The sequence below is a fragment of the Rhyacophila brunnea genome, unplaced genomic scaffold (assembly GCF_057557595.1).
Source record: "Rhyacophila brunnea isolate RB1 unplaced genomic scaffold, BYU_Rbru_1.0 scaffold_6, whole genome shotgun sequence".
NCBI classification, from domain to species: domain Eukaryota; kingdom Metazoa; phylum Arthropoda; class Insecta; order Trichoptera; family Rhyacophilidae; genus Rhyacophila; species Rhyacophila brunnea.
Genome location: NW_028233276.1, coordinates 10,944,202 through 10,962,045, shown reverse-complemented (window position 1 = coordinate 10,962,045; position 17,844 = coordinate 10,944,202). Strand labels below are relative to the sequence as shown.

The 17,844-nt window shown below is 37.7% G+C and overlaps 1 protein-coding gene across 1 annotated transcript; it reads left to right on the top strand.

The window, feature by feature from the left end:
- Positions 1 to 6,247: 6,247 nt before the first annotated feature.
- On the top strand, positions 6,248 to 12,634 carry RpS3A (ribosomal protein S3A). The gene is made up of 6 exons (XM_085957266.1): positions 6,248 to 6,330; positions 6,613 to 6,709; positions 9,727 to 9,812; positions 10,769 to 11,012; positions 11,434 to 11,595; positions 12,430 to 12,634. The coding sequence occupies exons 1-6, from the start codon at positions 6,269 to 6,271 to the stop codon at positions 12,577 to 12,579; spliced, it is 801 nt and encodes a 266-aa protein (XP_085813392.1). The 5' UTR covers positions 6,248 to 6,268; the 3' UTR covers positions 12,580 to 12,634.
- Positions 12,635 to 17,844: the final 5,210 nt, after the last annotated feature.

The window sequence follows — 17,844 nt, the reverse complement described above, 5'->3', positions numbered from 1 at the left end:
CATCTGACACGTGTGATATTACGCGTTCAATATCGGGTTCCGGCGCGTACGCTCCTGAGCATGCGGTAAAGAATGTGTGTGTAAAGGCTGCTATTGACTCTGAAGTCCCTTGAGATGTTGATCGTATTTTTTGCCCTGTGTTCTTCTGTGCTGGCCCTTTTTACCCCCTTTTCTTCTCGACTATTTATGTCTCTGGTTGCTCATATTGCTTAGCAGACTGGCAGGACTGACGTTCGTTTTCCTTTTTTGTCTCTGCTATTCATTTCGCAACCCTAATAAGTCTTGGCCGACAGATTCTGGAAATCACCAACCAGTCCAGTATATCATTGACTGCAAACCGAAAGGAGCTGTATGCAGTACTCTCAGCCATATAACCCCGGGAGCAAACGCTCAGGGGATCAGAATTACTCCTACACATCGACAACAAAACAGTGGTGGCCTACATCAACCACTAAGGGGGCACAAAGTCTGGTCGTAAAGGAATTCGGGAACTCGTCAGCACTCTGCCGTGTCAGTGGCTTGCCGAGAGGCCCACGCCCATCCAACCGAGGTTTTCCCAGAGCTAACCGAGGTGGTGCGAGGGGCACTTACCCTAAACGCAGGTGATCGGGTCTCACTTACCACGTTCACAGGGGGAAGCCTCCAGCATTTCCAGGAAATCTGCAGATCAAGGGTGCACCACCACCATTATCAAAAATAATAACGGGAACCCGTATTCCGTTTATAAAGAAACCCCCTCTAATAATGCCTTCTGTACAATTCCAGAAGGATTTCCAAAGGCGACAATCGCCGGAGATCACTTCACAAATCGCGGAACTGAAGAAATCGGGAGTATTGGAATCGGCAGAGAGATCTCCGAGCTTCCTCTCAACCCTGTTCCTAGAGAGGAAGCAAAGCGGCAGTCAACGACCCGTCTTCAACCTAAAACGCCTAAACGGTTTCCTACAACCAAGGCCGTTCAAACTGTTCCACCATTTCAAGGTCCCAACATTCCTGCAAAGGGAAGACTGGTTAGTATAAATAGACCTAAGCCAAGCGTACCTACATGTACCTATAGCTATACAACATCGCCGATTTCTTCGGCTAGTTTACCAAGGAGAACTCCTTCAATTCACGTGCCTTCCGTTCGGACTGTCGGTAGCACCAAGACTGTTTGCCTCATTAACAAACTGGATGGCCGAACACCTCCGGAGAAAGGGTATGAGAATCGTCACTTACTTAGATGACTTTCTGATGGCAAATCAGTCCAGAGAGATTCTTCTGTCGCAACTGACTTATATGATAGATTTCATGCAGGCACTAGGCTGGATAATCAACAAGAAAAAATCTTGTCTGCTTCCAAGCCAACAGCGGGAGTTCTTGGGTATCACGTGGGATACTCACAACAATCGGAAATATCTATCAACAGAAAAGTGCACATCACTTCGTCACCACCTGCAATTGCAGATCCAAAGAGGCAGTTGGTCGCTCAGGCAGGCCCAACGCCTCCTCGGGCGACTCAACTTTGCAACCTTCGTCACTCCAGAGGGGAGGTTGCATTGCCGACGTCTACAACGTACGAGCGCTCAATTATCAAGGAGCCACCCTCACAAATCAACATCGATTCCACCACAAGCTCGAGAGGACATCATGTAGTGGATTCGAGCGGTGGGCTCCTCAGGAAAGATTCACAGGGCAACCTACAATCACTTCCTCACCACAGACGCAGCCGATTCAGGCTGGGTAACGCAGTTAGACGAGTGCCACCTATCAGGTACATGGAAAAAACGCCAATCCACGTGGCACTCCAACCGAAAAGAGCTGTATGCAGTACTTTCAGCCATACAACTCCGGGAGCAAACGCTCAGGGGATCAGAATTACTCCTACAAACCGACAACAAAACAGTGGTGGCCTACATCAACAACGAAGGGGGCACAAAGTCTGCAACCCTACTAAGTCTTTTCCGACAGATCCTGGAAATCGCCAACCAGACCAGTATATCATTAACTGCACAATACCTTCCAGGAAAATACAACTGCGTGGCAGACCATCTCTCACGCAGCAAAATTATCCCAGAATGGCACCTAGTTATGGCGGCTACAGCTCCCCCATTTCAAAGATGGGGACTCCCAGACGTAGACCTGTTCGCGTCCAACACAGCCCATGTTGTCGCAACGTATGTCTCACGAAATCCGAACGATGCCCTTGCACTGTTCCACGATGCCTTCAGTCGACAGTGGTACTTCAAACTAGCCCGGATATTCCCGCCACCGAATCAAATTCCACAAGTATTGGCACACCTGAACATGGCAAGGGGAAAATATTTACTAGTGGCCCCATGGTGGAAGAAGTGTTTTTGGAGCGCAGACCTACAGCAGAGATCACTGGAACCCCCCTACCCGATCCCGCACTTGGAGTCATTTCTAGTGGATACGGTGACAAACCATCCACCTCCACAAGTCCGGGACCTATCACTCCAGTTATGGATAATTTTTGGTGGGCAAAGTTAGTTTCTAGCTGGTCAGTAGAGGACAGATCACTTCTCACTTCCGGCTGGCGACCATCCACTTTGAAGGCTTATAGACCTGCATGAGACAAATGGAAGACATGGTGCATGGACAACACGATAAGCTATAATACCCCCGAGCCGATTGAAGTGGATAGATACCTAGGTCACTTATACAATAAGGAAGGTCTTTCATATAACACTATTCTTGTACATAAGTCAGCCATAGCTACTTTTTGCAAACCTATGATCAGTAAAGACATCAGCAGTAACATAGTAGTGCGTCATAATGTTAAAAGCCATATCCACCCGCAAGACTAGACCTACAAAACCACCTATTTGGGATCCAAGAATAATCGTGGACTACCTCAAGAAAAAAACACCACTAGTATACAACCTATATGAAGTTTCACGCAGAACAGCTATATTATTATTACTCGCATCGGGACGATGGGTTCATGACCTTACCCTACTCAGTGTAGCGGATAATGGCCTAGTCGATAATGGCGACCATATAATTCTATCGCCAGTGTTTGGTTCCAAGACAGACACATCAAGGCACCGCCAATCTGGATGGAAATTAAGCGCTTCCAGCTGCCAAAACATCGATCCAGTATTTTGGCTACGAAAACTTATCTGCGTTTCCAATGAGAGAATAGAAGAGGGTGGTGATATTCCGGCATTATTTATCTCGTCAAGAGGCCCCCCCAAAACCTGCGACTCGAGCAGTCATCGGAAATTGGGTGAAGTCAGTACTCGCTGAGGCAGGAATCACCAGGCAGTACTCGATCAGCAGCCGCCTCTCTAAATTGGTTAGAGAACTACCCCATAGATGACATCCTGCAGAGAGGTAATTGGCGCCAAGAAGCTACTTTTAAAACATTTTACCAGAGACCGATAGACACACAGACTTCTACAGCGGGGTAACAAAATATGTTGACCTCTCTGTTCAGCCCGGTGCACTGAGCCTAAAAGCAAGGAGATGTTATACCTAATTATCATGTTAGGTTCATCCACCTTATCTTGCAGGATCTATCTTGCAGGATCTATCTTGCTTTACCAGGTGATAACAAACAGATATCTCAAGGGACTTCAGAGTCAATAGCGAATAATGAAAGGAGTTTTACCTACCATTAAAACTCTTATTATTCTTGTTGACTCTGAAGTCCTGAGAACACCTACCTGGTTTCCTTGAGACATATCAAATTGAAGAACCAAAGACAAAGCACGGTACGATAGAAGCGTCAGTCCTGCCAGCCGGTAAAACAAGATGAGCAACCAGAGAGTTAAGTAATCGGGAAGAAAAGGGGGTAAAAAGGGGCCAGCACAGATGAACACAAGGCGAAAAATACGATCAACATCTCAAGGGACTTCAGAGTCAACAAGAATAATAAGAGTTTTAATGGTAGGTAAAACTCCTTTCATTATTTGAATTTGACTTTGAAGTCCTCGAGATAGGGTTTGCTCTTTCTTCTTCGCGTGAGGTTATATTCTACTAATTTATTTTATTTTTTCTTGTCATTGGTCATTCCTCCGTTTTCATTTACTGGTCATACCCGCGCGTCTATTTTTTATGTATGGAGTTTGGCATCACTTTATCTTCATTATGATATGACTCAAGGAACCAGGTAGAAGTTACTTGGACTTCAAAGGCAACATGAATAATAAGAGTTTTATTGGTAGGTAAAACTCCTTTCATTATTCGAATTTGACTTTGAAGTCCTTGAGATATCTGTTTGTTATCACCTGTTGTTGGGTATGCCAAATTCCTGTATGTGACAATGATTCATTTACGAGGTATAGACCATCGTGACTTTCCATGTTTTGCTGCTGCGCCTTTTTCTCCTTTTTATTTGGCGACCCGACATTTCCAAAGGCTGTAGTTTTTTTTGTTTTCCTTCATATAAGTGGGTGTACTTGATTCCAAAAAGAAAATCCGGAAAATGTTCATTTAAATTCTTTTGAAAATTTCTCACCCCGCTCTTGCACCTGTCAGACGAAGTTCCGAAAAAAATGAACCTTCTCGGAATCAGCTTGTTGAAGATACGTGATCTTAATCCAGAAGGGATTGCGTTTGCAGATACCAAGAAAATTACGAGCTCGCGGAATTATGATCGATTTGAAAAGCGTTCCTAGCTGTTTTTTTTGTACACCGACTTATACGGTACATTCTTTGTCTAATCTTACATATTATTATATCGCATACTGGTAAATTACAATGTTACTATTCCTAATACTTAATATCTAATTATTTGCTTCCGCTCCCTTGTCTCCCACCAACAAAATCCCGCTAAATAACCAAGTGATACGATCATAGGTTTTTCTGTTCCGCTAATTGACTTAAGCGTCAATTACATTGAGCTTCTTTACGGTTTGTTTATTGGCGAATTTGCAATCTGCCTGTAAAGTCGCCCAGTGTAATTATCGAACAAGCTAATAAGCAGGTTATAAACACTCTACCCAGAAAAGTTGAAAGCTGGTCAACTTTACACGCTACACGCCGGCGTGTGGGCCTACTGCGTCTGCGCAGTAGAGCGCAGAAGCAACCTCCCGGTAAAAAAACGAACTACGTTCTGTCAAAATAGTCGCTGGCTTGTGGCTTCTCAGCGAATGGAAAGTTTTGTGTGTAATCATCAAATTTCAGTAGCTGAATCGCCCGCTTTTAAATTCGCCAACAAACAGCTCGTAAAGAAGCTCAATGTAATTGACGCTTTAGGAGATCAAGAGTCGCTTTTTAGGCCTACAAAACCTTATTTCCGACTTCTCATTTAAGACGGGAAGTCCATGGGCATATCAGTGCCTATCTACAAAAATATATAGGTATCAGAGTTATTTTCTATTTTCATTAAAATATGACGTACCTACCTATGTCCTATCAATAATATTTATCAATCTTTCACCATACTATTACGTTGCAGGATCGTGCATAGGTATAACTACAAATAAACAAACACGTTCTAATATTGAAATGATTAATAACGAAACAAAATACTTAAGTAAAGACCTACAAACTTACCATCTGTAGAATTGTCAAAAATGGAACTACGAACTACAATAGCATCGCTGTAGATTGGTTTCCCGAATAGACCAATTAGTGTTCAGGAGACGAAAAACAAATTTCATTATCCTATATTTAAATACATGGAGGTATTTAAATAGTTATTTTTACAGTATATGAATGATGTATTCATTACCATTACAAAGTGATTTAAAGAAAAGGATGGTTATAGTCCGTTAAGATACAAAAAAATATTCTGCATTAAACGGTCGATTTTGACAAAATTTGATATTCGGGAAACCAATCTATAGCGACGAAGGACGCCATTTTGAAAATTTCATTCGAATGTCAGATTTTGTCCAGTTACGAGTTTTGATTGGGTAGTTTTCGACTGTGGCTCGCTCATCCCATTATTATCATGGCTTTCATTTACTTGCAGTTTCAAGTAATACATAGCAAATAAACAAAATCCATCCATCCAAAATAGGTACCTACCCTAGGTAGGTGGGAATATTTTAATTTTATAACTTGTCTACGGTTTTAATTTTGAAAAAGGATACCAAGTAAAAAGTAATCCGTCTGGATTTTATTTCTGTGGGATATTTAGGCCTAATAAAAATGTTTATTGACGATTATTATATTATCAGAATATTTTTTACATTTAGTTTGGTACCCAATTGGGATTATTTTTTCGTGCATGGGAAAGTTTGTTTAGATAGCTACAACTTTGGCAGTCCTTCTTCCGTAAATCTTGTCTATAGTTCTTTCTCAACTCCGCGAGATCATGGCGGTTGGTAAAAATAAGGGGCTGTCTAAAGGTGGCAAAAAGGGAGTTAAAAAGAAGATGTAAGTGAAAATTTTCCACCCCAAATACATGACAGATCTGTGAATATGATGTTGGTTTGCGTTCGAAAGTTTTTCTACGACGGATGATCGAGATATTGTACGATACCACTTTGCTTATTTCTCGTGTCGGTATACGGTTGTCACGTCAGTATCATAACCTTTTTTGAAATTCTCGTGGTGTTTGAAGTTGATATTGTTTGGGATTCGCTGTCTGTCTTGATAATACATACTAAATAATTGCTGCCATATTTCTATTTTCTCATCGTGTATTATTGTTTACAGTATCGACCCTTTCACCCGCAAAGACTGGTACGATGTGAAATCTCCATCAATGTTCCCCAGGAGGGAAATCGGCAAGACACTTGTCAACAGAACCCAGGTATTTTACTAATTATAATATCGTGATTACGTATCTGTAAACTATCATGTCATGTGTACGTTATCAATTAGCGAGGTACCCTTGCGGTTTCCTGGCGCAGTCTATGCAAAAGTGGTTCTTTGAAATAAGAGCATGCCAACAGAGAAGTTGATTTGTCTCCTAACTATTGGATCTAGTTTAGAGATGAAGCGATTCAATGTGGGTAAAGAACCTGTCAAAAGTGTATTATTACCATTTATGTACTTGGTAATTTTTTTACGAAAACAGTTTGTACCATGTTGACAATTATAATAAATATCTTTTTCTGTCGGCGCATCGGCTTTTCGATCCAATAATCGTTGAAAATTTGAAATTTTCATACATTTTGACATCATTATCACAAACTAAGATTATATGAGGTAATATTAGGTGGCGGTAGGTTAGATTTGGTTTGGTTTGGTCTGGTCTAAAGCCGCATTGACACGGTCCAAGTGCGATCCAAGTACACTTGGATGAGTACCATCCAAGTGACAGCTTCATACTAATTGTTCCTATCCAAGCTATCTTGGATGAGTAGGACACGGTCCGGGTCTTTTTACTGGTTCTCCGCCACCGCTCCCTGTCATCTGTCAGTGAGCAGTGTTGCCAACCGAACTATAATTATAGTACATTTGGTTCGTGTACTATTAAAAAAGTATAGTCTGTCAAAAATACCACAATTTTGAAAAATGCAATTAATTGAATTCGCCGGTTTTGCAAATATTCCCCATTGTTTATTCCATTGCGTTAAAAAATTGTCTATATTGTTGATGTTTAAAGTTCCGTGAAATGTTCGTACTTCAATCACAGCAAATCGTAGTAACGTGAAGCGAGGGACGTAGTAAGTGTAATCTATAATAATATAAATAATATCAGATGTCAGTGTGCGATATTAGTCTATAGACGTAGTCTTGCGTTGTATACTCTAAAAAACTATGACAGTTAATGACGGCGGTCGGTGTTTGCATTTTTCGGTCGTAAGAGGTGTTTTAATAAAGCAGGGCATCGGAATTTCTCGAATTCTCCGTTATGTTTATGTGACAAACAAAAAACTTACATTTTCAACACGTCCTATAATTTTTGCCGAAACACTATAATGTCTTGGGACCACGTACTATAATTCGACGACAAAAAGATAGCTGAATTCCAAAATGGCGATTGACATAAATACGACGGAGAACCAGTAAAAAGCACCCACGGTCCAAGTAGGTTGGATAGGAATAATTAGTATGAAGATTTCTCATACGAGTGCACTTGGATGGCACTCAGTCCAAGTACACTTGGATCGTACTTGAACCTTGTGAACGCGTTTTAAAAAGAAAGTTGTAAAATCTCAATGTCCACCTCTGCATCACATTTACCCAGATTTTTTAATGAAGATATCAAAATTAACGTAGGCTACAGCAATTTATATAAGTAGGTATGGGCAGAGGTGCCCGCGGAAGATACAACACTTACTCGAATGTAGTTTTTGTGATTGAGATCTTTACTGTAACCCCAAGATTTAGGCCCTTTTGAAGTTTTATTATGTACTAACAATTTTTTTTGTATCCATGACATAAAAAAGTTCAAGTTATTTGCAATGATAAAAATATATGAATGATTCCTTTCTCCCTGCATTAATAGTTACATTGTACTTTACGTAAGCCCCTCGATTGGAGCATATGAATTCCATATAGTGCCTTCAACAATCTGTCACTCGTCCTCTTCCATTGATTATTAAACCTCGTCTAATGTCTTGCTGGATGGCATTTTGTTTCCAAAGACTTGACATTTTTTAAATTGGTGCAATGCGCATCCGTCTTAAGTAAACCTGAAACAGTTTGAGATTTGACGTTTGGTTTACTGTTCCAGCAAACTTCAAACCATTCTCTGTAGTGGTTTGGTCTGAAACGTCAAGCCGCTTCTGACGATGTGTCAAAGTCCAAATCCTACTGTCCAAACAGAACCTAACCTAAAAATGATAGTCATTTATTATATTCCGTATCTGTCATTTTCTCGGACATATTGCATTACATATTATGAATATACACAGTTGGAGTTCACTTGAATTGGGTATATTATAGCTTAGTAATCTATACCTATTATTCATAAGTAACCATATGCGAGCAAGAAACCGCTTTTTGTCTTATTATCCCATAGTTCCAGCCATATTTTCTATGCAAAGAATTCTATTTAATAATATTAATATCATCACTTGGACCAGCAATATTTTATTCATATCTTGGATTCTAAACTACAAACTATGTGTTTAATCAACCGGGAGTGATTAAGTTTTATACCTATTATGTATGTAACTAATTTTTAATATTGTGTATTATCATTCGACACGTAAGCTATCGAACAGTGGGTGATTTGAAAAAGCTTTGCTCAAAAATAATTTTTAAAAACCTTTTGTTATATAAATTGGTACCTATCTATTCATGAAGCTTTATTTATATTTTATACATTTAAAATAAATGAATACGATAATTAAATTTGTGTTCGACTAGAATTTGAGTTAGAATTTCATAAGTTTACATTTCAATAAATGTGTTGGTGTTTTCATGACAGATAAGTTATTGAATTAATTTTAGGTACTGGCAATACAAATTAGTTGTCGGAATCACGTTCCCGCAAAACTTCTGCCAAATGGTCAGAGATCCAACTGTACAGTTTGATTGGTTTTATTTCAGTTTGGTTAGCTGGAACATGGCTCATGTATTTCATCAATGTTTTCTCAGATTGAAAAACCTATTATAGTATTATAGTGTGGTTGTCACAGTTTTGCTTCTCAGTTACATACTTGTTATATTCTTATAAAAACCTGAATGATTTAACATCACATACTCAAGAAATAAAAGTTTTTAAGTAATATTTATGAAATCTATCAGAAGGCGGGGATATTTGCAAGTAGAGTCATGAATGATGTATCCATCATTGACTTTCAATGCTTCAGTGCGGTACCTATATTTTATTTCATATATTCGAGAGAGATGATATGAGCTAATTTTTTTTAGGGCACTCGCATTGCCTCTGAGGGTCTCAAAAACCGTGTCTTCGAGGTGTCCCTTGCAGATCTTCAGACAGAGCCGGAGGCCGAGAGGTAAAACAATATTTCGTTCAGCATGTTTTTCGTTTAACTGTAATTTAATTGGCTAAATGATGATCCACGCAGCTCGCTTTGATACAAACATGAAGAGAACTACAGTTCCCTTTTGATATTTCTTGTCTGATATTATAATGAGGTTGATTTCTGTAATTAAATGACGCCTTTGAAACATTCTGGGGTCTCCCCCCTCCTTTTTTCAAAATTCTCACCAAAAAATATTCAAACATTAAGAAAATAGTTTTCACATAAATTAAATAATCCCAAACAAAAGTAACATACCTACCTACCTGTCACATTTTAAAAATACAAATAAACTTGGTTTTGATAAAAAATCTACCAGCTTAACTTCTCAAGATTGTTAGTTTGAAACTAAAATCGTTTATCGAGGGTAAATTTGTCACATACGCCATTTATTTTTGAAATATGTTTTTCGAAATATGGATCTTGCTCGCGATTATTTTGCTCTCGTGACATCAAAATATCCAAAACATATTATTTTATATAGTGTTTAAGGTTATAAAATATATATAATTTATAAATTTAGTGTTTATAAAATATACAAATTTTAAAAGAAAATCTACAATAAATAAGCTCTTCCTTTTAAATAAGAAATGTACATAAATACTAAGTGCGAAACAATTAGACGCTCGTCAATCAGTGTTTCTTTTCATCTTTTATTTTTCACTGCCGCTCCATTGTGTTGTACCGATATTAAGTCTTGACGTGGAAAGTACCCTTTCTTTATATTATGCCATAGTGAATGAAATCATTTTGTTTGTTTTTGACTCCTTGCACTGGCAAATGATATTCAGTTGATTTTTTTTGTTAGGAATCTTTTGATTTTAGTGTCTTTATTGCAGAATTCTCTTGTTAATTTACCACATGTTTTCTTATTTTGATATTCTTGATGATTTTTCACTAATCTGTTGACATGAATACTAAAATTCCAGGTCTTTCCGCAAGTTCCGTCTGGTGGCCGAGGATGTGATGGGCCGTGAGGTCCTGACCAACTTCCACGGAATGGACCTGACCACGGACAAGCTCCGTTCCATGGTTAAGAAATGGCAGACCCTGATCGAGGCGTGCACAGATGTCAAGACCACCGATGGATATTTACTGAGAGTATTCTGCATCGGGTTCACAATGAAAGACCAGATGAGTCAGCACAAGACCAGCTACGCTCAGCATACTCAGGTGCGCTCGCATTTGCTCGCTCACAAAAGTCCAAACATCAATTTTAATGGCTGTTACAGAATAATTTATTAGAACGTCATAGACTAAAATGAAACACTTGGCGTGGAGTTTTTTTTTACTTCCAGATATGAAACTAGTTTTTTTTTCCAATTATAGTCTTTCCAAGTCTTGTGTGAGAACCAGAGTTGAATAGAGTAATCGGAATACATTAATTTTGACTTAATTATATGAATTTTCATCTATTGTTGATTTGCATTTATATAATGATGATCCACGCAGCTCGCTTTGATACAAACATGAAGAGAATTACAGTTCCCTTTTGATATTTCTTGTCTGACTTTATGCAAATCAACGAGATGGTGTGCAATTTTCATAATGAGGTCACTTCATTTTATTCACAAGTCGAATTTAACGTTTGCAGGTACGCAAAATCCGCAAGAAGATGTGTGAAAAGATCGCTCAGAATGTTACCACAACTGACTTGAAAGGTGTCGTCAGCAAATTGCTTCCTGACTCCATCGCTAAGGACATTGAAAAGGCTTGCCAAGTTATCTACCCCCTACACGATGTGTACATCAGGAAGGTGAGATTGATTCAATTTAATATACAGCAGAACCACATTCATGTATATTTTAATTCTCTGTTTGACATTTTTATTTTATGCAGTTTACATCTGAAAAATTCTTGATTCAATTTATTTTACCACATTCAATTAAATGCATGGTAATCATTGAAATGATTTGTAAACATGAGTTCTTATTTATAAATCTTAGTGCCCAATGTCAAGGTTACACATGCAATTGGTGGTCAATCATTTATTTTAGTGGTTATTGGCAGTTTTATCAATTTTGCTCGAACGTTCGATAGCTTTTGGTGACATTTTTCGTTCTCGTACTTTCGTAACTTTAAATTGGGGTTTTACGGTATGTGTATGTATGTTTTGAAATAAAAAATTTTTACAGTAATGTTACCAGTGCTGAATGATGATCCACGCAGCTCGCTTTGATAAAAAAATGAAGAGAATTACAGTTCCCTTTTGATATTTCTTGTCTGACGCACGGTAGCAACAAACTCCCATATTATATTCTTTCCATTTTGGCTAAATTGTAAATGGCCATATTAAAAAAGTGGTATTTTTCATTGGTCTCTTACATAGCTTAGTGATAATTAATTTAAAATTCAATTCCATGATCCAATGCAGATCTTACACTAAAATCTTGAGTTATGTTTTATTGGTAGAGCTAAATTTTTGCTCTCGCTGTCTGCGTATAGATTGACATTGACTTTTGATCATGACTAAGAAACAAGTTCTAGTTTTCTAAGAAAAAATTGCATTACTTTAATTCACAATTCTTAACCCTTTGTTTCGGTAAATGAATGTATAGCTAGCTAATATTTATTTTTCATTCATATTCAGGTAAAGGTGTTGAAGAAGCCCCGCATGGATCCAGGAAAGTTAAAGGAGCTTCACGAGGAAGGCGGCAGTGCCCTGCCCGCTGCCCCCGGAGAGCCGGAGCGCACGGATCGACCAGAGGGCTACGAGCCCCCCGTACAGGAGAGCGTCTAACATGCCTCAACTTTATATATAACACAAAACATATAAAAATATAAAAAAATTCAAATTATCTTTTATTTTGTTATCTTTCTGCAGTTTTATTAAGAATACAGCTTGATCAATTATTGATGTTGGATAGTTAGAAACACATAAATAAAAGCAATATATTTCCATATTCTGTGATGCATACCATACTAGGCAGTTTAGCAGAAATCATCACAAATTACTAGAAACAGCATTTCCAATTAAATTTCCTCATGGGCAACTTTATATTTTATGCTTATATATCTAAAAATTTGGAGGGTGCTAGGACATTTTTGTCCCTAAAAATTACGCTAAAATTATGTACACCGCTCCAACTGGGCCATACAAAAAATAACCATTTGATATAGTATTCTCATAGTCGATACTTGACAACTCCACAATTCAAATGGATGTATTAAAAGATACATAAAAACACTAATTTTACCACGTACACCATTTGGAAAACGCTACTGTAGGGCATCAGTGTCTTTATCCTTAGCGATAGGTAGGGGGGCCCGTTTCTGGATGTGAGGGCCATGCCCAGGGTCACCATTATAAACTTATCGAATGGAGTAATAAATGCATCCATTCTCTTTGAGTAAACAAATTAAACAGATGTGAATTAGCGACCACCATTGCTCAGAACTTGAACGTGTCTATGAGCAGAACGTTATTACGTAGTCGAGTTCGAGAGGTAGGTATGACATTATTATTATTGCAGAACATTGTTTACAAGCAGGGTTTCGAATCGAAAAGTATTATTTTTTGTCAGAACCGAACTGAAAAAAATTAACGGTGGGAAGCCATGTTTACAAGCGGTGAAACTTAGATGTATAATTTGTTTTAAATAATTATCACATTTGACAGGATGTTTTGTCCATTCTATCGAGGATAAACCACGGATGTTACGTTTGGACTTTTGTTCAGGAGAGTGATTTTTGTGTAGGTTAAATGTTTGAAACTATAACTTTTTTAATGACTAATAATTAGGGTCTGTAAACAGTATTATTCATAATTAAATTTATTTTTGACCATACTATGGATAGAAAGACCAAATCATTTAGAATTAACAAATTAATAGACTTCCGTGTTTTATGTTCTAACACATGTAGAAGTACCACTAAATAATACTTCACCTATAAATAATACACGGAAGTCCATCTATGGGTATAAATTATTTTTATTTCCTGTGTATCATATTAATAATTATTTTATTATAAATACACAAAATATTTCAGTAAATCTACATATGAAAAGAAATTATATATTTTTTTAAATTTACATAAGTACAACATTATTTGAAATTTATTATTGCTCTAGAAAAAATCAAGGCAATGAGAATTATTCCTGGTCATTCTCCGGGACATCAGCTGATGAGAAATTATGTAGAATTCCATCATAAAATTCTTGAAATTCCCGAGATATCTGTTGTTTCATAGTTTGCAGATCTTAACCGGGTACTGTGGTTTTGCCGCCAAGCTCTGTCAGCTTGGCCTAATAGAATCTTCGACTTGCTTATGTGCCGAATTGCAGGATGTCGATCACATCCTCTGGGAGTGTCCCCATATGTCGGTTGAAAGGGCAGAGCTTCTCAAGTCGGTTCGACCCTCAGTTGGACCGGTCGGCCATTGCGACTTGGTATCTACGAGGGAAAATTTGTCAGCTTTTAAAAAGTTTGCGGCATTTTACGGCGAGCGAGAAGGTCTTTTCTCATCGAGAATTGACCATAATACATTATATCGAATAAGGGATCACACACACTCAAGTGCACGCCAACCAAGGTCTTGGGAAGTTGCTCCTGGGACACTTTCGGCACAAATTTGTAGAGTGCCTAACGTTCGTTACGCCACGGTATATGCCTGCATAAAGGGTGTGGAAATGTGAATGGAAAAGAGAGTTTGCAGATCTTTGTAATTTGGCGATGCTAATTGGACGTTTTGAATATTATGTGGAATGCCAATTGGAAACAAAATATTTTGCGACCTTGTTTTTCTACGGAGGTCCACAGTTTGGAAATATTCATCGGAGAACTTCGCCTTATAACGTAGATAACCAGCGCCATCTTAACCCTACAATGCATGACATTTTCTTTTTGGATGAATTATGATAAAAGTCAAGGGAAAAATATTAAAAAAAAAAAAGTTTTTGTATTTTTTTTTATTCAAATAAACAATATGATGCCAAATGGACTCTGCATGCAATAAGGTGTAAATTGAAGAACATTTTTTTAAAAAATATAATTTTTAAAACAATTTTTATCTTTAGTAAAACATACATTCACACATTGTCCTGGAATACCCACTACATCCTAATCCTTTACATCGAAGTTTCTTATCTATGTGCATCGGCCAGTGGAACTTGTTATCTCGTCGTATATCTTCGGGTGGAGCTATGGATGATTTTGACTTTTTTCGCACTGGTTCAGGAGTCAAAGAATTTCCATTTGGCCGACCTCTTTTAAAAGCTGAGTTAGAAGTTGATGCACAGAGACATTTTGCAACTTCGATGCGAAATTTATATAAACTAAGTGTTTTTTCTTGTTTACCCTTCTCGATGGAAATCCTCTTATATAAAAGCCAAGCATTTACCGACGTCAGATCGAGTAAATGGTAAAATATTCTCATCGTCCATCTTTTGCTTCTCATTTTGATTTTTGTTTGCCTAAGAAGCTATCCAGAAGATCGACGCCACCCATGTGCTTATTATATTCAGATATCACGTGGGGGCATTGCACAGGAACTCTTATTTTCTGGTTCTTGTCAAAGCGAGCTACAGAAGTGAATGGAATCTCACCGGCAAATGTTGATAGCATTGTCACTACTTTATTATCCTTCCAAGCTGTATTGGATATTTCAACACCATCATGGGTACCGACAAATTAATTCATAACTAGTGCCACGAGTTGCCTTTTTAATAACCTTTTCATTTGGAAGCTTACATCCTGGAATCCGGTTTCGTCTAACAGTGCCAAGGCTATGTATTCCTTCCTTTTCCAGATAAGTCAATAATTGGATTGACGTATAATAGTTATTGAAATATAGCTGGAAATTTTGATGTCTTGGCACATTTCTGCAGTCTCACCACCACATTTGAACTCGCTCCTAAATCACCTTCAATTGCTGGTCTAGTGAGATCCCCGGGGTTCCAGCGGCTAGCTCAGGTGTCCATCGAACCCCGGATTCACAAAAAAAAAATACGATATATTTGAGGGTGGAATTAAATAAAACCACGTCTGTCTCGTGTAACTTGGTATTAGCTTATATTTTACACTTTCTTTACATGTTTAGGTTTTTACAATTAGTTACGCAGGTCCGTATATATGTCGGAAAGGGGACGCTTACTAATTTATTTATTTTTTTAAACTTCGCGTACCCACACCATTAGTAAAAGGGACTAGTGATTGGCCAAATCTTGATCGCATGATCTTTGATTCGGCGAATCACGAGCCTGACCCTGGCGCCGGCGCGCGAGGATTTCACGCACAATGCGCGGAAAAATTTATTATATTTGAATACTTATATTTAGTCTTAAAATTATCGCTTTCATCCATCATCATTTATACTTTTTAAATTAAATTAAATTTATCTTAATTACACCTCCGCCCAATATGCGATTTTCACACACCGGACGAAGGCCTTTACTTATGATTAAAAAATACTTACGTGGTTGAGCAAGGAATCAGATTAGATGTTTTATGAAGCCGTTTCTAGAGGTCAGGGTTACGTTTCGACTTATAGCTACTAAATGATTATTTTACACCGGGAGAAGCCCGCCTGTAACAGGGGTGTATCACTAGGTAGACTGTTTTCTTGTCCACTATAAATCTCGAATTTGAAAGCAAATCCGGAAATACCACTCAAAACAAACAGTTTGAACCCGTACTTTTTTGGTTTCATAGGCAAGTATTGTGTCATAAAATTCCAGAAAACACATTTGTTCATCCACACATAAGTACTTTTCATACGGAATTTGAGTGAATCTTTCATTTAAGTGTGTGATTAACGGTCTGACTTTAAATAGCCTATCGTGTGCTGGATCTACTCTAGGAAGGTGTTTTGTATTGTCATTAAAATGAATGAATCCTCAGATTTTTTCAAATCTATTTACTGGTAATACTTCATTTATGTAAGGGATACCAATATCTTGTGACCAGTATGCCCTTGTACTGGGTACACGCACAAATGATATAAATACATACTGGTTTTGTAATATCTTTTTGCAAAGAATATAAATTTGAATCGGAAACTATCATCTCGCGTAGGGAGTCGTTAAAAAAATAATTGAAACAACTATATGGCATATCCAATTCAAGAATATCGAATGGTAACGTTGATTGGCCTTTAAAAACCAATTTTTCATCAGCTACAGTTAGGTTTTTCTTCAGCCATCGTATTTTGGGCTTACTTGGTTTGGCCGTCAATGGAAGACGTGGTTGACTCGTACTTGGCTCAATAAGAATATCATTTTCTACTAACCTATTTCCAGTACCCAAAGAAATGTGATCTACATTTTATTCATGATCACTCTCGTCTGATTCTACAGGTCGACAATTTGGCTCAATATCACTGTCACTATCGGAATAATCAAGGCCATCAATGCTTTCTGAAGAGTCCCATCTTTCCAAAATATCATCAATCTCTGTTAGTTAATGCTCGTTTTCTGGAATGCATTCTGGAAAAGAAATTAGTATTTGAGAACCAATAATTCATCACTGAAGTATATTATAGAGTACACAAATAAAAGTATGTCAATGCATGATGATGCCAAATGGCATCACAAACATTTTTCAACATATTTGATATTCAGCATAAAAATTATAATAAAATCATGAAGTACATACCTGAAGGTATCACGAAATAATTTTTTTATGTCCTTGAATGGACTTTCTTTGGCTAAAAACTATATTTGAAACAGACGAATTTCAGGTATAACCACTTTCGCTCCTGCCAGAATTTATTTTAAGAATGGTATTAACTAGGAGACGATATCTGTTAATTAACTGTACTACTATTTAATTAGAACATTTACTAATGAAAAATACTAAAAAATTTCAAAAATGATATCATAGAGGGGGTTATTAATATTTGCATTAAAATATCATGATGTCAAATGGCACCAGTATGCAGTGTAGGGTTAAGATACAAAATTAAACAGAGTCGGCTGTGAGATAACCCATATTATCTGCTCGAATTTGCAACCATACAACATTAGAAATAAAAAAGATGTGCCATCAACATTCTTTGTTCGAGCCAC